The sequence below is a fragment of the Trachurus trachurus genome (genome assembly GCF_905171665.1).
Source record: "Trachurus trachurus genome assembly, chromosome: 22".
Classification (NCBI taxonomy): domain Eukaryota; kingdom Metazoa; phylum Chordata; class Actinopteri; order Carangiformes; family Carangidae; genus Trachurus; species Trachurus trachurus.
In genome coordinates this window covers 23,545,596-23,568,184 of record NC_139907.1, presented here as the reverse complement: position 1 = coordinate 23,568,184, position 22,589 = coordinate 23,545,596, and the positions used below count along the sequence as shown (strand labels likewise).

The following is a 22,589-nucleotide window of genomic DNA, read 5'->3' as shown; positions in this document are numbered from 1 at the left end:
TTTAGGGTGCTTTTTAAATAATGGCCGGCGCACAAGAGCCCAAAACAAAGCTGTGTGTAAATACATCAGGGGCAGGGGATTTGGCCACTTACAAATCAGACCTAATCAAAATCCCAGCATGAACTGAGGGACACTTGGCATGTTTAAAAGACTGCAGGAGGTTTTCCTCTAATAAAAAATGTTACCGTTAACGTATTTGACTCCAATATCTAATAACCTAAAGAGCACAGGAAAATTAGGAGTGGAGAAAAATATTTTATTACTGCTTTTGTTTGGTTTTTTGATGTTCTGTTTGCAACCCTGAGAAAGGACTTGTACCTTTAGAAGGCCCTGGGGTTGTTCTTAAAGAGGTACTCTGCCTGGAACGAGATAAACCAAAACACACAATCAAATCAAAACCTACTGATCTTTACATCTTAGAATGAGGTAATAACAGGTTGTGAGTGTCGTACCAGGAAGTCCACTGGGTCCTGTGGCCGTGCTCTGCAGCATTCGATCAGACCCTGGGTGAGAGTGGGCATGACGTGCTCCTGCAGGTAGTTCCTCATAGGGACTGACTGGACCTCCATGAGCTCCTGCTCCTGCTGCTTCACATCATCCAAACGCTTGGTCTGACACACACACAGACACACACACACCAAAATCACATGAACCACCAAAGCCAATACCAAACATCATGATGATACCACTCTGATGTCAATCTGCTCCAGCCTTCCCTTTCCCTTCCCGGTCCCCAACAAAATCTTCTACTTCTGCTATAAGTACTGTGATGTCCTTGATATTCCAGGACAGTTCTGACAGGGAGAGAGGTATCCACCCACAAGTTGATGTACTCAGTCATTAGTCTGTACGTTTATTATATCCTTAAAGGGGTATTTAAACGTTTTGGCAAATTGGCCTATTGCCATAATCCTTATAGTCATAGCAGTAGGTTTGTTACCTTTAATTGTCGGTATGTACAGTTTTTCGATCGCGGGGCAGAGATACAAGCTGCTAAGCTAACGCTACAGAGGCATATGGGATTTCCGGCTTTCCCTCATAAAACTCATCATATACACAATCCAACAACTCCAAAACGCTCTGGTGGACAAGTTGTGACCTGCAGATTCACCACACTATGAGATAATAACGGAACGTTACGAGACTGAGTTATTTTCGAGGTAAATGCAGAGACTTCTTGCCGAAAAACTGCTCCCGACAGGAAAGCACATCAGCGGTTTTGCATGAATTTACTGTACCTCGAAAACAACTCTGTCTGGTAACGTTCTGTTATTATCTCATAGTGTGGTGAATGTGCAGGTCACAACTTGTCCACCAGAGCGTTTTGGAGTCGTTGGATTGTGTATTTGATGAGTTTGATGAGGGAAACCAAGAAATCCCATTAGCCTCCATAGCGTAGCTCTGAGCAGCTCGTGGCTCTGCTCCGCCGTTCTAAAAATAGCTTGCATCGACAATTAAAGGTAACAAACCTACTCCTAAAACTATAGGGATTATGGCGATGGGCCAATTTGCCAAAAATGTTGAACTACCGTATCCCTTTAACGTTAGCCTTGAGGTCTAGGGATTTTGTCCAGTTGAGGTCCCTGGAGATCATGAAGGTCATCATTATGGTGCAAGAGACTGCAATCTCACAGCAGCAGAGTGAATTAATTCACGTGTGGTTGCAAGGTTAGTGACGGTTAAAGGAAGCAACAAGATGACGTGCACAAACACATCATAGAAGTGTCTCTGATTCCACTCTAGAGTGGACACCTCAACCATTTAGTTGTCAAATTATCTCACATTGCCCATGATGATGGAAAGAGATAGTTTCTCCATCTCTGGTTGACACATGTGCACATAAAAATGATTTAAGCAAACAAGTTAGAAGTGTCATTTGCAAACACCAGGTACAAGCTCCATATCCTCGTCTTTATCCAAGCTCCAGCTCTCCTCTCGGTACCTACCCACTCCTCCCAGCATGCAGCCCTGCGTCCGGCCTCCTCCACCTCCCTCAGCTCCTCCTGTGCCTTCTCCAAAGCTTCTCTCGTCAGCTTCTCTTCAGCCGTCCTCCGCTCCTCCTCCTCCACCTCTTGGATACTGGGGCCGTAGTTTCTGGGTTTGCCCAGCGTGTTGTAGATCTTCTGCATCAGCAGCAGGCAGTCTGGTTCATCACTGCTGGTGATCTCTGGAGAGAGGAACACAATGGCATTGGAGAAGGAATGATCTGAATTCACAGCAGGTATTACTGTAAAACAAGTTTGTCTGGTCAGGTTGTACTGACGGCGTGCTAAGGATTACCGAGGCACAGAGGGAGGATGTCCTGCTCATCGAAGTAGCCGATGACAGTTTCATCCTTCGTGTTGTTTTCTCTGTATTTGGCGAGGCGCTGCAAGAAGTGTTCCTGCTCATAATTGTGCTCGTGTACCAGCTTCTCAGGCAGGTTCATCACCCGCTCCTTCAAGAAGTCGTCTGTCGCATCTAGGCTCAACAAAAACTCTGAAACACACACAAGGAAGCGATCACTATGATACAGATATAGACTATATGAATACTATTAGGACTATGTATGGATTCATCTTTGTGATGCACTATACCTGGCATAATCTTGTTGCTTTGTGACATTCCGTCTTCAGATTCATCGTCTTCAGCTAAAGAAGAAAGAAAATATACATTTGTTTAGTACAGCGACTTAAAGCCAATACATGTGATTGGCAGTCAAAGTTGTGACTTAGTGTCTCACCACTGAAGAGCTCTGTAGCTTGTTCATATGTCTTGGGGAGAGCGTCAAGAATGAAACCCTGGTTTCTGCACGGGTTAGACGTCAGCTTATCCCTCAACAGCTTCACCAGCAGCTGGTCATCCACAAGTCCTGAGGGGCAAAGGAGGTGATGGAACAGTGCGGTGAATCATCTTCAAGGGAGATTCAATTGATGTAGTATCGATACTTCAACGTCTGATTTTTATTTTGACTTCTTCTTTCATGATCAGGAGTTGCAATTTGGATAAAAATAACAAAGCCACTCCAGAGCAGTTTCAGATTTCATCCCTGTTTATCCATAGTCTGTCTATTACCCATTCATGTGAAATGTTGTCATTATAACTTTCAGTTTATGTTAAAGCAATACTTACCGATCTGGCATTTCACTCAGCACAGCACAAACATTTGAAAATCAACAGCTCCACCTCCCTCACAAGTCCCACCCACCTCTCACTCCTGCCGCACCTCCACGAGCCCCCTCCCTCCCTGCTGCATGCGTTGGCATGGCAACGGTAAACAGAACAGGAACGCGAGTGAAACGGGAACAACACAAACAAACACAACAACACCGGAGTTTTAAACCGTATAAACGGACTCAGTGATGATGACTGATGAGTTTTATAATAAACTGTTGTTAGCCTACTGCTACTGGAGACGCAGGGGAAGTGATTGTTACAGATTACAGTTCTCAACGAGCCTGGCTGGCGGCCGGACCAGCGCCACCTGATGCGCTGGTTCAGGCCGAAAATAAATCCAGACCGAGCCGAGTCGAGCCGCGCCGGTCCGGAGTTCAACCGGGTCCGGACCGTTGAGAACTCACAGAGCTAAGGGAGCTAACAGTAGCCTAGCCGTTAGCACTGGATGCTTTTGACTTCCTGTGTTTACGTATCACTCGGGGCTGATCACTATCAACGTTACAATATCAGACATGAAACTCCGCGACCAGCTGCGGCTGCAGTTATTGGTCTTTTAAAAAACTATTTATTTCCAAAAACCTTCTTTCTTGTGTGTTGTGACTCTAGTCTCCTCTGCTCTCTGTGTCTGCTACTGCTCTGTCAATAAGCGTTCTTCCTGGTCGGGAGGGGGGAGAGGAGGAGAGGGGTGCACAAAGTGATTACATATTAAGTAGGTTCGGTCGCTCGTCAAATCTTATTAATCGGACCGAATAATATTATTGGTCAGACTTTTCTCAGAATTATATGAGAATGAAAAAATGATGAGTTTTTAACCCTGTTGGGTTTCTCTTACATTTTAATGTATCATCAGATTATTAATAGCATTTTAACTTAGACAAAGAAATGTGCAAAAGTTCCAGAAAGGTAAGTATTGCTTTAAATAAGAGTGTTGAATTAGGATTGGTTTTCAAAAATGTAAACCATCCTTAAAGGGATAGTTCAACATTTTGGCAAATTGGCCATAATCCCTATAGTTTTAGGAGTAGGTTTGTTACCTTTAATTGTCGGTGCAAGCTGTTTTTACAATGGTGGAACAGAGCCGCTCATCAAATACACAATCCAACAACTCCAAAACGCTCTCGTGAACAAGTTGTGACCAAGGGGGCAGTTGTCGGTCTGAGAAGTGAAGCTCACTTCTGCGTTCAAAAAACTGCAATCCCCCCGGCTTCCTCTGGGGGCTGGTGTCAGAAGGGAGCATTCCCCATAGACCCCCATGTTAAAATCGCCGATTTTACATCCTCAGTAAACATGTTAAAAGCCTGGTGTCAGAACGTTTTTTTTTTCTCAATCGATAGTTTCTACCCCCGCACACACTCTGAGGTGGGTGAATTTTTTTTTAACCCTACCGTTTTACTGTTATTAGGTTAAAACTCTGGCCAATTAGGGCGCGAAAACGTTGAGTGACAGGTCCGAGCAGCTCCGTGGACAGCTGCTTCGAGGCCAGTGGGCGGGTTCTCGGCCGGCCAATCCAACATGGCGCTGTCCAGGCCGCCATATTTGAGTCACAAAAACGACTCCCCAAAACCAATGGGTGACGTCACGGACGCTACGTCCATTCTTTTTACAGTCTATGGTTGTGACCTGCACATTCACCACACTATGAGATAATAACGGAACGTTACAAGACGAGGCAAATGCAGAGACTGCTTGCCAAAAAAAATCATCAGCGATTGTGCATGAATTTACCTTGAAAACAACTTATTCAATTAAAGGTAACAAACCTACTCCTAAAACTATAGGGATTATGGCAATGGGCCAATTTGCCAAAATGTTGAACTATCCCTTTAAGGACTTCAGGAGATTCTGAATAACAGCTGACAGGAGCCTTTGAGTCTCACCAAACAAACAGACCTCATCACTTGAAACTAATATTTCCTAAAAGTCCATACCTCCATTCTGCTCCATACTGTCCTTCAGCTTGTTGAGCATCGCCTGAGCCTCTTCTGCTGGATCTGCGTTCTCTTCATCTGAAGATACTCTCTTTGCGGTATCTTCCTAAATTTGGGGATATAAATAGTTTGTAAGGATGTTTGTATGGCAGTCTAGTCTACAGCTGCTTCATCAATAACCATGGATCATATGAATGTGTCGCGTGAGAGCTCACTAGCTCTGCTATGGTTTCAGAGATGGCCTCCTTCACTGTGATGTGATGGAGGTTGTAGCGTTCACTGATCTGTTTCGACACCGTACTTTTCCCCACTGCAGGAGGACCCAGGACACACAGACGGATGGGCTAGAGAGAGCACACAGCATGGATGGCATTAGCACAACTAAATGAAAGTTAAGACAAATGTAAGTACACTGTATGATACATAACTTTACAATTTATGGAGACATAATCCTACCAGCAGTCCTCTGCTCTGCCGGTACTCCTCCACCACCTGTTTTATGTTCTCCACCAATCCAGATTCACACACCCAGTTGATGGTGAACAGATCCCTGAGGTAGACACCCTCCATACGAAGGTTGACCATCATGGAATCAATTTCCATTGACTGTTGAAAAGATGTATGCAATAGAAATACTTCTTTTTGTCCCTGTGTTTTAAAGGGATACTTCACCCAAAATCAATAATTCACCAATGACACTGTCATGCCAAGGAAGGATTTGGAGCACTTTTGGAGTTATCAAAACACTTTTGGAGTTCCAGGGGGGGTCCGGCTGGCAATGGATAGAGGTCACTTTTGAATCGTCCAAAACACACACTATGAAACATCTAAATACCTCCATACTGCTCGTCCGTACTGACCAAAGTGTCCTGAAGCCGCAACATGAAAAAGTTGTTCAGAAAAAATTAATTTGATCTCTGTTGATGTCTGTGTACATGCACGAGATTTGCTGCAAGATGTTTGTTCGTCGTTGTAAACCATTGGATGTATGATGTAAACACGGAAGAACATCTCGCAGCAAATCTCGCGCAGCCACTGGGAGCTACTACTACAACAAGGATAAAAACAGAGATCAAATAATTGTTTTTCAAACAACTTTTTTATGTGGCGGCTTCAGGACACTTGGGTCAGTACGGAGGAGCAGTATGGAGGTATTTCGATGTTTCATAGTGTGTGTTTTCGACGATACAAAACTGAGCTCTATCCGCCGCCATTATATGAAAGTCTGTTGCCAGCCGGACTCTGAAAGTTCTCCAAACCCTTCGTTGGCATGACAGTTAATAGAAAATTGGTGAATTATTGATTTTGGGTGAAGTATCCCTTTAAATCCCCTTTCAGGAGGACAAACACATTCATTCTTAATAATAATTATTGCTTTAAAAGTAGCTTTCATGTTGCAATATGTTGTTTTTCTGTTGGTCACTTGGTGACAACATGGAAACAATGTGATTCCATATACAAACAAGCAAAACATACACTCAGCTCCTTTATCAGGAAGGCCTCTTCAAATGGCTTATTCTGGACCTTCCCTGGTCCAAGCACAGAGGCGACTTTCTGTTGGAGAAAGAGATGTTTCAATTTAGTTCGAGCCCATGCACAAAGCACATTCACATTCACATTCACACACACACATGCTGAAACACACCTTCACGATGTCCACCATGGTACTCTTGGAGGAGTCCACCGCTAGCAGGTAGTACGGCGTGGGCCGTTGTTCAATCACGTTCTGAACCACACTGAATTTACACAAGGAAATCACACTGTGTTAAATTTATAGCACATTTCTGTGTCTCCAATGTTAATTACATACAGATGCAGAGCAGGGCTCGGAGCGAGATACTGCCTGATCTCACATAGATACATGCTTTGTTGATGTGTGTGTTTGTGTGTCAGACCTTGCCAGGTCATTGATGTGAATCGTGGGAACAATATTGTTGCCATCTCCAAAGACAGGTATCACAGGTTCTTTTCCCAGCCATGACGTCTAATAAAAAAAGATTATCTCTATTAGTTATGCATGTGAAGTGATACATACATGGGTGGGTATGTATCATCAACATGTCTTCAAAAATTACAACTTGGAGATTTATCACAAATAGAATTCAGATGACATGTTGGTAGAAGTTCTGTCTGAACTGTGATGGATTGAACCTGTGTGAATCTTGTTGATGATCAAAGCAACGATCAACATCAGTTTTCAAATCTCACCTTGAAGAAGAAGTGGAAGATCTGCTCTCCCATCCCGTACTGGAGTCCCGACGCCACCACGTACGTTGAGAACATTGTTCTGTCCTACATGAAAGAACGACACGCCAGGGCGATATGTCTCAATCACATGTCTCCAGTGAGGCAAAATGTAATGAGTCAGGAATTTGAAACTTACAGTTTTGCCCAGTTTGACCACCTTCTTCTCCAGGTCGATGTGTTGTTTGAAGTTGGGATGCGCTCGCCTTCTCCAGAAAATCTCATCAGTGAAAGGAAGCTCCGTGTCGTCCTGTTACACAACGCAGGTAACACCAGGAATGCTACATACATAGTATACAGTACACATACATGATATAATACACAACTGATGTGTAAACAAACCTGCCACAAAGCACTCATGAAATGCTGAATCAAAGTAGATGTAATGTGATTCTTAATGATAATGGAAAGTGAAAACCTGGTTTTATTTACACAACCTTATAAAATATTTTTTGCATCTAAAGCTACGAGTGTGCTACATCCCTTCTCCTCTGTAACATGACTGTGACACGACTAACACAAATAACAGGTTAGGCTAGCCAGCTGTATTATGTGTGTCCACTCACAGGGTCTACAGGCTTGCTGCAAGCCCAGGTCATCACCGTGGAGATGAGAATAAACATCTTCGGTCCAGGAAAATTCCCCATTTCATCGTGAAGAGCTGAAAGTACAACACACAGCCAGTCATTCACTGATTGATTAGGCTATATTGTATCTGAACATTTAGCCCTTAAAGTTCCTTTATTGTGATGCCTTTTTGATTATCTTTTGAGGACAATATAATAACTAGTTCCCAGAAGATGATTACCTTGTTATCCTATTATATGTTTGTATATCTGTCTGTATTTCATCTGAAGTTTCTATTTTGTGTATTTAATGTATTTGATTGCATTTTGTTAATAGACCCTGGGAAAGTGGAAATTGACTTCTTGCATGTTTGAATTGATCAAAAATAGTTCATAATAACAGACAGAAAGAAATAAAAGCCTAAGTTGTTCTTTTCTTTAGTTTTTTTTTACTACATCATTTTCATTTTTAGTTGCAGATCGATCCCTGCCCGAAAAAATTCTCCCTTCATACTGTGGATGTGTCTGTAAATCCAACACACCCCGTCCACCACCCAACAGACACTGAGCACTGCTCACCTGAGACAGCCCATAGTGCCTCCTCCACCTGGTCACTGTGTTGGCTGATGTTGTAGATCACTACATCACAGCTCATCAGCGTGAGAAGGAGCTCATCCCTGTCCGGCCGCTGTCACACAAACAGTACAAACTTCAGATAAACCAGGAAGTGTCTCAATATACGACTTGAGCTGAAGTAACGTTACTTACTAAATACTCCAGCACATGCGGTCGGTCCTCGTCAGATTTCTCAGATACACTTCCTACCACCTGAAAGGCTGCTGCTCTGTGCTTCGTCTCCTCCTCTTCAGCCTCCTCCTCTCCGTCAGGATCAAGAGATCCTCCAGCGACACATTCAGACAAAAACTGCAAAGATGGAAACGTTAGCTCGCTGTCGTTGACGTTACTGACCACAACGAAAAGTCTAACTAACTAGACTTCCCGAAGTGGTGAAAACTACTCACTCACAGAAACCAGCAGCTACCAGCTCCATTCTCACACTACACGTGTTGATATATTTACCTTGGCGATGTGTTTGGATGAGTACGAGTCTATGTTGTTGATAAAAACCCTTTTGGGTGACTGCTTGACTCTCTCCATCCTTGGCTGCGTACTGTTAGCTTGTCAGCTGTTAGCAAGACTGTTTGGGCCGTGTTGCCATAGAAACGCGCGTCGACTGTGGTCGCTCGATGCGCGAGGAAGCTTTTATTTTTTCCCCCAACAAAAATGTGTAAATGTTCATTTAATGTATTGTTATTATCTGAATTTAATGTCTTGAAATTTTAAGCCAAATGAAAATGCTTCGGCTGTTTATTCAGCAGGTGGTTTAGTGTTTTTTTTTTCTCAGTTCAAGTGTCACTTTATTTTGAAAACCTCCACTTTTACTTTGAAACCGCAGTGTTCCTGTGCAGCGACATCACTCCGCATGCTTTTCACAGGTAACATTAGCCTATTCATAATGCCATTACCTTCATCTTCAGTGAGGCAGGCACACTTTGTCTCTTACTACACAAATGCTTTCAACCATTAAAAAGGCAGCATAATAAAATCTTTTTTATTTCATTTAAATAAAATAAAAACATCAGTGCATCACATTCATGTCAAACAGCAGGGTGCAGTGTTACATTTGTTCTTGTTCCCTTCATTCTTGTATAAAACCTTTTAAATCTTTATTAAGAAAGAAAAGAAATGTCAACATTTAGCATTAATTCAATGCATTAATCAGTCAATAAAAAAATCAAAATATTGACATCATAGTGTTAATCACCAGTTCACAGTTAAATCATTACTCTGCCACCACAGCAAAGTTATCAAACTGTGCCAGTTCGAATGCGTGTGTTCCTATGGCAGCCCAGCCGTTGCTTGGGCTCACCACTACGGCGTTCTTCCACAGCGGGTATCCATTCAGCAGCCCTGACGCAAGCTGGCCCTGCAGGGTAGAGTTACAGTGGAAAACTTTACAAATGTACACCTCTTTGCTTTATTAGGTGTACATTAGGTATTAGGTTTGCACCTGATTTGAAAAAGTTCCCTCAAGGCATTACAGATATATAAATCAGTGTTTTTTTGCGATCACCCTGTCCTTGACCTTTGCTTATAAAATCTAATTTGGTCAAGGCGTTTCTGAGACATTGTGTCCACAAGAATAGGACGAGCACAAAATCGTCAAAAACAATACTTCTGTTCAAAAATCTGCACTAGAAACTACAAAGACACAGAATACATACAAGAAATCTTCACTTACTTTCACAGTGAGTGATAAGGTGTGCCAACCGTATGCTCGGGTGCCAGACTGACCCTCTGCAAGTACAGTCAGACCAGCTGTTGACAGCAGAAGAGAACAGAAGAAGATAAATCATGTTGGATGTTTAAAAATGGATTTGATACCGACAGCCTGGAACCCCTGCCTTTGTTTTTAGTCAACTGTGAAAAGTGTAATGGAGCCAGAAGAAACGCTACTGACCCAGATCATTGGTGACTTTGTAGGTGCCATCTGCAAACACCCAGAAGAAGACTCCTTTAGCGCTGCGGACAGACTGGCCTCCTTTATCCACCCTGGCTGCTATGAAAACACCAGTCTTAGCACTCTCCATGAAGACGTCACAGGAGACCGTCAGGTTCTGCCTGCAACACAACAAAGACAGGCAACTGGCTGAGTCCTGGATTTTAAGATGGTGTCATATCAGCTAATGTCTATACAGTCACGCATCATCTCACCACTGAAAGTCTCCTACGACACTGATGGTCTGGTCTGCATCCGTCGCCCATGTGATGGGTCTCTGGGTCACAACCTGTCGAAAGGTGGAGGTGTGAGGTCCAGGGTCAGTCAGGTTGATGTAGTACTCAAACACGCCCGTCTGGTCAGCAAAGTTTGGAGCTTCAGAGAAGGGAGGGTTTCCTGCACAGAGGAGGGAGGGTGATGACGGCCATTATATATTTGCATTCATTTTTAAGTATCACTGTAAAATGTTAACTTCACTTCAACACCACAATCAAAAAAGAAGGTTATCATGGCACTTTGAGCACTTTGGCTTCTGTAGGCAATAAAAGGTGAGGAGGTAGAGAGGCTGAGGTGTCGTTTCAGGTTTCTGGAGGTTCACATCCCAACTGACCTCACCTGGTCTAGAAACTTCTCCCCCAAGATGTAAAAAGGCCCAGTAGACATCTTACAGCGACTACGTTTATATTCAGTCAATAATCCTTTCATAACCGGAATATTAGCAATAACCCGGTTGCGCAGGGTAAACGTAGTCTATCATGAGCAGTGTTGGTGTTCTCAAGCACCAGACCCAGAGGTTGGAGTTGGGCAGGGCTGTGACCGCCCCCGCCCCTGTGGCAACTAGTATTTGCATTTAAGATTAAGCTCATTTACACTTCTTGTCGACTGGCTACATTTCAATAGACAGTTTATCTAAATATCGTGTTTTTATTCAGGAACAGGACAGACTTCATCATTAGGGTTCATTTAAGTGCAATTGTCTGTGCAGTGATGTTTAGAGCTTTCCTGAACATGACCCAGAGAAACCATATAACTCTGCAGAGTTCCTAGCTAGCAGCTGTTCAATTTGTCAAATGTATGGACACTAATTCTTTCATTTACCATTTTCCAGGACACATGGAAACCCTGCTATAGGACAAAAATGTAGTTTCTAATCTGCGTACATTGTCAACTGTGAGGACATAGGCTTCCTGCTGCTTGATGGATGGCATCTGGTTGTCGAGGAGATTAGCTCACCTCGTCTGACCGCAGTATAGAAGTTGGTGGAAGTCAGTCAGTCTCTTTCCCCTCTGGCTTCGATCCTATATTTGGTTTTGTCGTGTTTTGTCTGTCTTAGTTGTGTCCATTACACTTTTAATTGGCTTCCCTCCCTTGTCCAGTCTTCAGCTGGGTTGTGACACATAATGGCTTTACATAACTAACTCTGAGCTTCAGTCAAGTCATTTTTCCAAATCAGGTCTGAAATACTCCAGCACGAGGTATTAGACTAACCCATGACTCATCCTTTGTGTTTTGCATGTGACACTTACGGACATTGAAGTCATCCTTGTAGACTTTAGGGAACCGAGTTGAGGGAGGTGGGTCTGGGTAACTGCCCTTCTGTCCTGTTGTGAGCGTGGTGACAGTGTAAACCTCGTCCTCAGCCAGGTTTAAAGTGAATGATCCATTCAATTGCTAAAATCACAAAACATGTCAAGGATAGTTTAGATGAATCCACGTTAAAGCCTCAGCTCAGTGACACACATTTTGCTGAGGTAAGCTCTTCAATAAAACTGTCTTGTTTACCGTCAGTGGGGTGAGTTTCTCAAAGAAAGAGGGCTTTTTGGTCTTGAAGTTAAACTGGGACCTCCACACTTGGAGTTCCTTGATGGATGCCTGCAAACAACAACAAAAACTTGAGTAAGATAAGACTGATCACTTATTAACTTTTTATAGTTTGATGGAAATCTGAGATGAACTTACAAAGGATCCCTTCAGCTGGAAAGTTGCATTCTGTGATGTCACATTGAATGGAGGGAGTGGAGGTCTGATGCAGACTGAATGATCATGGGTCTGTGAAGATAAACAAGTAAACCTGTGTCTTAAGAGTAGCTTTAGAGTCTTTGTGTAAATGGTAAAACTGCCTTGTATGCAGCAAAGGTCACAAATGTGGCTTAAAGGTCCAGTGTGAAATATTTGTCAAGGTGTATTGGCAAAATCTGAATATAAGCAAGTAAGTATATAATCGCTATAATATAAAATATTCACGTTCATAAATTAACAATAGAGTTATTTAATAGATAAATAATAGAATCGGAGTAGTAGATGTCACTGTTTTCCCCTCATTTTACACACTGGACCTTTAACAGCAATTGAAAGCCTGACAGCTGTTATTTATCCAAACAAAAGCAAAGCATGTAAAAGACAACTTGCCATGGTTTCTATGACAATAGTTAGGTTTCCCTTCCCATCAGTCAGGGCGACGTAACTGCCCCCTTGTGCCAGATGTCCAACAGTCTGCAGGTAGGTCCATCCTGGCTGCGTGAACTGTGTGGTGTGGGCTACAGGAAGAACAAAATGACCATTTCTGAAAATCACATTTTACAAAAATCACTTGTTTGACATTTCTTCTGTGCACACTAAAAGTAAAAGTATATTCTTCAAGAACAACAATAATCGGAGACATTCTATATAACTGTAACTGTCCAATATCAGGCTAAGTCATCCTACAGCTCCACTGGATAGCTTTTCCTATCAGTTTAATTGATAAAATGAGAGTGGAGTCCTAGAATATAAAGGCTTCAAGCTTCAAATGTTTATGTCACACTTGTCTACACTTATCACACTCAGATCTATTGAACATAATAAGTGTATGACAGCATTTCCTGTGACCAGATCATCACTTCTGCTGAGTTTCTTATCACTTTCACTATTCTAAAGCAAAAGACCTGAACGAACCAACAGCAGAGGCTCAGAGTGCACTAGACATTTCACCAAAACTACCTGACAGCATCACACACACACACACACACACACACACACTCGCATCACAGGAAATTCCTCCTCTGCTCCTCTCCTTCAAATGTCACACACTAACGACTGCGGCTCCACGCTAAACTCAAAGGCAGATGGTTTGGTTCAGATTCCAGGTTTAACCAAGCACAGACAGACTTTTGCATTTTCCCTGAAGAAACCTGTGTTTGTCTTTAGCTTTAGCAATGGTAAATTGTTTGTTTACTTCCTTAGCCCTGGAACCTTCAGGGACAATTTCATTTCAAAAACAGGTGGTGGTTTCTGCAGAAAGTTTAAAATAAGACAGATGACCATGAAGAACAAACAAAAACATAAGCAGACTGAGCCAGTGAGTGAAGCACAGAAGGTTGTATGTCTAATGATGGATTCTGGCTTTACGTATATTCTAAAGATCAAATTTAATAGTTTAATGATAAATAATGATGATAATTAACCCATGAATAACAATAAGTCCATCCATTTTTTATGAATTAACATTAAGTATTACTGAACAGAGGACAGAGCTGTCTTCCTTCCTTGTACCATCTAGATCAAACCACATTACACATGAACTAACCTTCACACAGTATCTCTGAACTTCATTTTCCTGTTTGATAAGGCTAAAATAAACCCTGGCTACTGAACGGAATGATCTGGGTTATATCCATTGCAATACACAGCACTGCTTTTAATCTCCTTCTATGCATTCTGTTCAGCGCAGTAATTCTCTTTTCTAGTTGTAATAAGCTCAACCCAAAGGTTTTTTCATAACCAGTGGCCACTCTCTAACAACTGGCCTCAGCAACTAACTCAATTTTTAACATGAATAGATTTTGATTCTTCACATCAATGTGTCTCTGTGTCATGTTAGTGTTATGTTAGCTAAGGTAGTTGGAGCTCCTACATAAGAGGCTGTACTGTTTCCAACAGGAACTTTTAAAGTGCAGCGTCCTATCCGATGCTCGCTGTGCCCACATCAGCACAGTATCTAGTAGTCTTTGTGTGCGGGATGTGATGCAGACCTGTGATCCAGATGGGAGACTCCACCACATAGTTGCCGCTCCAGGGCTGGTCAGCTGTCATCAGCCCATCTCGGCCGAACGGCAGCTCCTCGTAGTAGCTGGCCACCAGGTTCCAGGAGATGGTGCTGCAAGAAGATTCACCATCAGCAGAGAGATCTACACACAGGCGTTGTCTTCACAGTAACAACCACTCCCTTTTTACAGTTAAAACATGAGGCAATTAAAATAAATAACGCCATATCAAACTGGAACAGTATCAACAACTAATTTATTTTTAAACGTTTCTTCAAATGCTTTAAAGCACAGTCTCTTAAAACATAAAACACAGGTTCTTCAGTAGCATTTGAAGAACCTGCTTTTTATGTAAACAACTGCATTTGGTCTGATCTGCTGATTATTTTCTTACGCAGTCATCTGCCCGTTGACGTAGTTCTGGTTGAGGATGCGAGCCCAGCAGCCTCCCCCCACCTCATCGTTGAAGGTGCTGTAGTCCTCCGACGACCACAGAGTCTTCTGCGTCTTCAGCGCATCCGACACTGTAGTGGTGCCTGGGTAGTGGGCCCTGAACGCCACACACACAAACACAAGGTAAAAAGGTAGTAAAGATAAATTCCAGCGCCCTATATACACACATAGGTTTAAGCAACATCTGTGCTTAGTTAGAACTGGTCCAAAACTTGACAACACAAGTTAATATCAGAGGGACTAAGATGTTAATTAACATGTAATCAGGTGGTGGATAAAACATACAGGGAGAACAGTTCAATTATCCGAAATTCCATGAGCCTCCGTAGCGTAGCTCTGAGCAGCTTGCGGCTCTGCTCCACAGTTCTAAAAATAGCTTGAACCGACAAAAGGTAACGGATCTACTCCTCAGACTATAGGGATTATGGCAATGGGCCAGTTTGCCAAAATGTTAAACTATCCCTTTAATGTAGCTGTCAGGTTCTGACTGAAATTTTTCTGATGTTCAGTATTAATTAAAATCAATGTCTGTGTCAGAATGAGTGCATCAACTCTTGAGCTCCACATACAACACCCTCGACCATCATCAGCTGAATAAACAACTGTCTAACACAGTTTAATTACAACCAAATGTTGAGCAAGATCTTTGGAGGATTGTATGAATGGAATGGAGGATTCTATAAATATAAACTGAAGGCTCTATTACTCGCTCCAACTCAGGGTTAATCAGCTTGGAGTTCAAGGTTAGTCACATTAGTAATTAGAATTGTTGCTTTTCTAACAAATTATTTAAAAAAAAAGACAGCATATGAAAGAGAGCAAGATTCTCATGCACACAAATCAACACATGCTGTTATCAGACATATTAGTGTCATTGGTGGATCATGCAGTCACAGACATTGTCAAAGCCTAGCAGATGTTAACAGCACAGTCTTTTAAAGGCACAAGCCTGAGTAGTCGTCACGCTCAGAGAGGGGGGTCCTACCCTATCACGTCTACAGCTGCGCTCAGCTCAGAGTCTAGGAGCAGAGACAGGGCAATGGGCTCCCACAGGTTGTCACTGGCTATGATCCTGACCCCGTCCAGACCGCTTTTATCCAGAGCGTACCGCAGCAGCTGGTGCAGCCAGTCACAGAGGGAGACGGAGAGCAGAGAAGATGTTGATTCACAGCTCTGTCCATGTGTAGTTAGGGTTGTCTCTTACAGTACTTGCTGCCATCATGTAAATCAGGTGGTTGGTGAACAGCGTTCGCTCTCTTTTAGCTCTGTGTTTGGTCTCCACCAGCTCAGGGAATAGAGGGAGACTGTGTGCCGCTCTAAACTGAAGAGAGACTACTGAGTAGAGTTGACTTCCAGTGACTATTTCAACCGTTCAATCGAATAATTTTAATGATTTATTAAGCAAAGCCTTTGCTTTCAGCTTCTATAATGTGCGAATTTGAGGCGTTTCTATGTCATACATCACACAAAACTGAAAAAACAAGATAGCTACACCTCACTTTGGACTGTTGGAAATTATTACAGGCACTTTATTTTACATTCTTTAGACAAAAAATCTGTTAAATAAGATAAGACTTCATTAAATTTTGTTTGGTAGCTCTCCAAAAAGACCCACAGCAGCAACGACTAAATTACAAAATGGTCAAAAGATTACCAACTGCTTATTTAACTGTGGGCTTATCTACAGCAGAGTTGGTGATTATTAGTTGGAATATTAGGGTTTTCATTCATACACTTTAGTAGATACTTAAGCTAAGGCCTTGTATAGGCCCTTTAGGTCTCTTGTCTCAGCTTGCACCTATTGTTTTTCTTTCAATGTATTTTAATATGTCCCATTTTTTGTTATTTCTTAATTGGTGCGAAATAAACTAAAACTAAAAAACTAACTAAGAGTGTTGGGTGGTGTCAAAGTCATTTCACCAGAAATGCAAAGCGGTATTTCCTTCTTTTACATGACGGCAGCAGCACACTGTAGAGTTGGCAACATGACGATGGGTGATCTGACTCTAGACATGTCATGCTTTGTCATGCCATGCATGTAGACTACTACTACAGAGCATCAAGTTAGTGTTTGACTGAAGTGCCCATTAGAAAAACAGCCACAGACATTCAGCTCACAGTCAGATGATTCTCAGCTCATTTAAAGAAAGACTGTCCAAGTTGTTGAAGTGGAGAAACACCCGGGGCGTCGTATACTGTAGCTCACTGGGTTGAGCAGGCGCCAAATATGCAGATGCTATAGGTCGATTCCCTCGGTTGACGAGGTAAATTCATGCTGATGCGCGTTCCCGTCGCCGGGGAAGTTTTTTGGCAAGCAGTCTCTACATTTGCCTCGAAAAACAACTCTGTCTCGTAACGTTATGTTATTATCTCATAGCGTGGTGAATGTGCAGGTCACAACTTGTCCACGAGAGCGTTTTGGAGTTGTTGGGTTGTGTATTTGATGAGTTTGATGAGGGAAACTAAGAAATCCCATTAGCCTCCGTAGTGTAGCTCTGAGCAGCTCCGCCGTTCTAAAAATAGCTTGCACCGACAATTAAAGGCAACAAACCTACTGCTATGACTATAGGGAATATGGTCAATTTGCCAAAATGTTGAACTATCCCTTTAAAAGCCCCCAAAAATACTTTAAAAATAAAAAGTGAACAAACACCCAAACCAGCGCTTCACCATCTGTGTATCTTGTGTTTAGCCAATCAGTTGTCAGGAATCAAACTGTCCATCAGTGACCTATGAGTTAGCAATCAATGTGATCGCCCCATCATTGGGTTGAACGAGCAGCTAAACCAGCTAACCAGCCAACCCCCACCTCTGAATGTGACTTAAAGCCGAGTCGCCGACTGTACTTACCCAATCACCTTAACAGAGTCACTAAGGCGCGGGTCAACGATCATAGACTTAGCGATGCTCCAATCACCGTCTGCTGCGATGATGCCAACACCAGTTAGACCCACCTTATCCAGCGTGTCCCGGAGCACCTTGGCAACAAAGACATGCTCTCAGAGGAACCTTACAACCACCTCATCACCTCAGAATCAAACCGGGTCTGACGTGCGACACGGCTCAATGTCAGTGGCTGTTTTTCTCTTCACAGTTTAGACCGAGTTTACCCATAATGCACCAACAGTTGTCAGTCAAAGCGGTAAAAGGACATTTTGGAAGATAAGAGGCTGCAGTTACCTTGATGTACTTGGCGTCATAGTTTCGCTCGTTCCAGATCTAAGTGATATAAGTGAATTTTAGTTAAAATGACAATCTCGGTACGTCTACCAGTGACAGTTGGTTGCAGTTATATACATGCCCAATGTATTTCAACAGGTTTGGCCAAATTCATTTCTCTGATCTGGGAAAACAGCAACATCCCAGTTGGACACTCAGTGTGTGTTTGTGTCTGTGACAGATAAAGTGCGCGTGTACTGAGGTAAAATATACTTTCCTCCTGTGATTGTAAGTTTGCAGTAACACATGCAGAAATTTAATGCAGATTCAGATCTGTCACACTACTGAAAAAGCATGTGGTGCCAGAGTCAAAGTCTACACAACATATGGTGCTTCAACAATAAGTTGAGTACATACCCCAATATACTGAATGTCCAGGTCATGGTACTGCTTGGCACCAATGATCCACTTCACCACGTACGCTGCAGTGATGTCAGGGAAGTCATAAGGCCAGTTCTTACCATGGCCCACCCAACCAGGGAAGGCCCAGGGCAAACCTGCATTGAGACACAAAAACAAAACACAGGCAAGGTTGAAAATGCTCTGTGTGCCACCAGAGTGTCAACATCACACCAATGCCAACAGCTCTTATCAACCTTAAGACCACATTTCCCATCCAACACACATTAGATAAAATACAAGAAATTCATGGTTGGTAACGTCATACTACTTCACAGGATTCCTACTCATTTGACATTTCAAAATTCCATCCTTTTTCCAGACCCTAATTTCCAGACTTCTCTGTAAAATAAATTCAAATAATTTGTGACATCTAAGTTATTAGATGTGTATCATGTAAATAAATTATGCAATTAATCATTTGTTTTCATTATTCTATTCGGAATGTGTATGCCATTATGTCATCAAATAATTTCCAATGAGATGATAGCTAGGTACAATAGCGCATACAAAATAAATTTCCCAAATAACTTCAAGCAAGACCTAACACAGAGAGGTATTAAGATAAATATATTTCCATACAATAGTTTCCATACTTTTCCAGACCTGGAAATGTAGAAAATCAAATTCCATACTTTCGTAGGAACACTGACTACAAGAATAAAGTGATATCACAAGAAAAAAGTTGCAATAATAAGAAGAGAAGAATCACTTTGTACCTCTGACATTATCTGACTTTGTTGTTGACATTTTAGATTTTGTTTTTTAGTAGTCATGCATGAGGAAATTCAGCAATGTGTGATAACACTGACCAATATTGCAGCAATGATATGCGCAATAAATAAAAACTGAAGTGTGCATGTACAGTTTATCTGACTATAGCTGAATGAAGAACACAGGAAAAGGTCACTTTCTATCCTCTGCGCTATAGACTTCTGTTTCACCAGGTTTTTGTTTGACCTCAGTGGGGTGTGACTGGCAGTGGACTCTCTCTCACCTGTGAGCGTGATGTTCGGGTTCCTCTTTTTGGCTTCTTTCATGAGCCACCACTCGTAGCCCCGGAAGTAGTTCTCATCGTTCTCATAGTGCATGTGAGACGGCTCCGTTCCATCTGAAAAGAAGAGTAGTCCAATGTAATGTCAAAATAAAAGACATCTGTTCTAATATCACCCCTGAGAGGACAGGACAGACATCTGACACCAGCTGAAGAAAGACACATATCAGCATGTGATTGATAAGGCTCTTGGAATGGAACAACAAATGGTACAGTCTGCTGTGGCTTTCAGTAGGCAAACAACTACACAAAGCCACTTGGGAGGAAGTCAGGGTGGCTGAGGTCAACTCGGGGTGGCTGTGGTTGTCAAGAGCTCATGGTTCCTTTGCAGGGGAGGTCTGTTTGCCTTCACTGCCCCATTCATGCTCCTGGTGTCTTTTCTTGTGACAGGGCAAAGCTGGCGTTCCTTTCACCTGCCGTGTGCATGGTGATGTTCACTACCAGAAATGATCTGTAAATCTGCAGACTAGTCAGCACCAGGGGAAACAGCTGTGAATGAGAATGTGCTTAAACTAAGCATAACTAGAATAGCACAACAAAAGTCTGCCTACTGTTTAGCTGTATGAGTAAATGATCTGACTATGATACATAAATAAGGTATGTATTGGAAGTACCTGCAAGCCAAAATGCTGAATTATGACAAACATATCTGCCTGTAAATTATTGACAATATTGGCAGCATGTTGTGTTTAGATTCCATTCCAAGTACTTTATTACAAAAACATTATTGTTCTACGACTATTGTTTTAACATTTGATACCTTTTATATCTAATACAGTAGGTCTTTTAAATGCCTAATGTATTGTTTTTTTTTTTTTTTTTTTTTTGGGGGGGGGGGGGTTGGTTTTGGTTTTTGATTTGATTCAGCATATTATACTTTTGTGACCTGAAAATGTTTAGATCCAGTTGCCTTTATTACAAAAACCGTATTGTACTACTATCACTAATATGTTAATGTTTGAGACATCTAATAAGTCTTTTAAATGCATCATTTATTATTCCTTTTTATTGCTAGTAAGCACATTTCGTCAGATCTGGAAACAGATTGATAATTTCACTACATAGGCTATGGTGCAGCCATTAATAAACTAATGAGAATAACCAATCACTTATTAGTTTCAGTGTGTTCTCAAGCAGAACACCATCTGCCTCCACTGTCAGTGTGTCAGGGTGTGGGACTCTTGAAAAGATTTACTAATAATTAGCAGATGAAATTATCTATACAACTTCTTTAAAAACGTGTTAGTAAATGTCACGTACCAGTAGTCTGAGCATCTCCCCCGATCTCCACCTTCAGTATGTGTAGCGAGGCTCCAAAGTTTGGCTGGAGAGAGCAGAGGAGACACAGCAGTCAGATTTGCATCTACGGTGAACTGGTATGAATGAGCTGGACCGGGGTCTTACTTTGAACAGGTAGTCCAGTATCTGGCTGCGGTACGGCTCCTCGTAATTCACCAGTAACCGAGAGGTCGCCTACAACAGCCGGATAGTTGTTATCACCGGTGAACAACAGAGAGCCGCTAACGACACAGAACCAGGAAGTAGACGGTCAGGCTGCTGAACTGAACTCACCCCTCCGCCGCTCAGACCTCCAATCCCGTCAAACACTCTCCCCAGCCCCGCGGTGTTGTCCAGGACGTAGGTCTGAGAGGAGCACAGACCCAGGCACCGAGCCACCAACACGACCGTCACCGCCACAACGGTCCGCTCCATCCTCTGGCACCGACCGGACCACTCTGAAAGCTGGGCGGCGCGCGACGGCTGCGTTCACGTTCACGCCTTCTGTACGTCACATGACAGCAGTCACATGATCGCAAAACGACTCTAAAAGTTTTTCTCTGTAAACTCTTCGAAGTAAAAGTATCACCCGGTATGTATGTATTTATACATTTATTTCACCTGATCAATTCTCTCTCTCTCTCTCTCTCTCTCTCTCTCTCTCGAAACTAACCTCCATATACAAATAATAATAATAAAATTGTTGGTACTTTATTTTTTTCTTTTTGGTCATTATATCTTTATTACATTTTCAAAAAAATAATAATAAAAGCATTGTCAGAAGTAAAAAAAAGAAAGTGCAATAAAAATATATCTCATGAAGAGGAATTAAATGAAAGTGAGTAAAGAAATATAGTTCACAATATAATAGATCTGCTGATTTAATTTCTAATCCCCTGAGCAAATTTTCCATCAGACCTAATGGTCCAAAAAAGACCCCTCCTTTCAGTCTGAGTGTTCAACCCTGATTTTAAAACCATCAAAAAAAAGAAAATAATAATAATTTAAAAAGTGCTTAGACACTTAAGACAAACAATGCATTTATTATTTCAAATTTACAAATCTAATATCAATATATCAGTGCTTGTTTCCATGAACTGCAGTAAAGGACTTGGCAACTACGTGTCACTGTTGTCCACATAAACAATGTTTGGGTTCAGTTGGTTAACAGCCTAACTCCAATTCTGTCTGCTTTACCTGAGTCATCATATCTCATACATTAAACCCCCATCAGTACTAAGAAAAGCACCATCAATGTACAACTGAACATGGTTTTAACTTGACAGAAGAAACATGTGTAAACATTTCTTTGTCATCCTTCAGATCAGTATTATGCAGCATACTAAAATAGGCTACTACTATCATTATATTAGTTTAGTTTAGTTTTAGTTTAGTTTAGTTTATTTCAGTCAATCATGTCATTAAAAGAAAAGTTACAAACCAGAAAGAAAAAAGCAAATAAAGAAAAAACATCAATCAGAATAAACAACAAGAAACAGAAAAAGAAAATTTGGACCGAAAAGGCATAGGCTGAAGCATAGCTTATTACGCCTACCCTGTTACAACTCTGATTAATTAAAAAATAAAAAATAAAAATTTAAAATGTACAATTTTTGTTATTTATTAATAAAAGAAATAAGCAACCACAAAACAGCAAAAAGAGAGAAGCTGCTTGATTCGATTTCCCTTTCTTCTTCCCCTTCTTCCCCT

At 41.9% G+C, this 22,589-nt stretch overlaps 2 protein-coding genes across 2 annotated transcripts; both read right to left on the bottom strand.

Annotated features, from left to right (window-relative positions):
* Positions 1–320: 320 nt before the first annotated feature.
* ak7b (adenylate kinase 7b) lies at positions 321–9,426 on the bottom strand (the record flags this gene model as incomplete). The annotated part of the gene is made up of 20 exons (XM_083997616.1): positions 321–359; positions 453–611; positions 1,947–2,167; positions 2,281–2,478; positions 2,577–2,630; positions 2,723–2,851; positions 5,085–5,190; positions 5,300–5,428; positions 5,541–5,690; positions 6,561–6,638; positions 6,730–6,820; positions 6,980–7,068; positions 7,293–7,376; positions 7,468–7,578; positions 7,895–7,989; positions 8,474–8,582; positions 8,663–8,722; positions 8,765–8,818; positions 8,975–9,058; positions 9,421–9,426. The coding sequence occupies 20 exons, from the start codon at positions 9,424–9,426 to the stop codon at positions 321–323; spliced, it is 2,046 nt and encodes a 681-aa protein (XP_083853742.1).
* An 82-nt stretch (positions 9,427–9,508) lies between these two features.
* galcb (galactosylceramidase b) lies at positions 9,509–21,335 on the bottom strand. Its single transcript, XM_083998007.1, has 17 exons — positions 21,174–21,335; positions 21,006–21,074; positions 20,862–20,925; positions 19,545–19,658; positions 18,506–18,645; positions 18,110–18,148; positions 15,915–16,045; positions 14,871–15,026; positions 14,465–14,589; positions 12,864–12,991; positions 12,414–12,503; positions 12,237–12,326; positions 11,981–12,125; positions 10,670–10,850; positions 10,416–10,576; positions 10,197–10,273; positions 9,509–9,881 (listed from the first exon to the last, which is right to left on the bottom strand). Exons 1-17 carry the CDS (start codon positions 21,312–21,314, stop codon positions 9,738–9,740), a joined length of 1,995 nt encoding a protein of 664 aa, XP_083854133.1. The 5' UTR covers positions 21,315–21,335; the 3' UTR covers positions 9,509–9,737.
* Between the last annotated feature and the right edge of the window lie 1,254 nt (positions 21,336–22,589).

What these genes read in the sequence shown, in the direction of transcription:
- galcb (XM_083998007.1), bottom strand. Translation starts at nt 21,314, where the DNA reads ATGGAGCGGACCGTTGTGGCGGTGACGGTCGTGTTGGTGGCTCGGTGC. An exon ending in GGGAGATGCTCAGACTACTG is followed by an intron (nt 19,659 to 20,861) that starts GTACGTGACATT and finishes TCTTCTTTTCAG; the next exon opens with ATGGAACGGAGCCGTCTCAC. An exon ending in GCAGCTGTAGACGTGATAGG is followed by an intron (nt 15,027 to 15,914) that starts GTAGGACCCCCC and finishes TGTGGCGTTCAG; the next exon opens with GGCCCACTACCCAGGCACCA.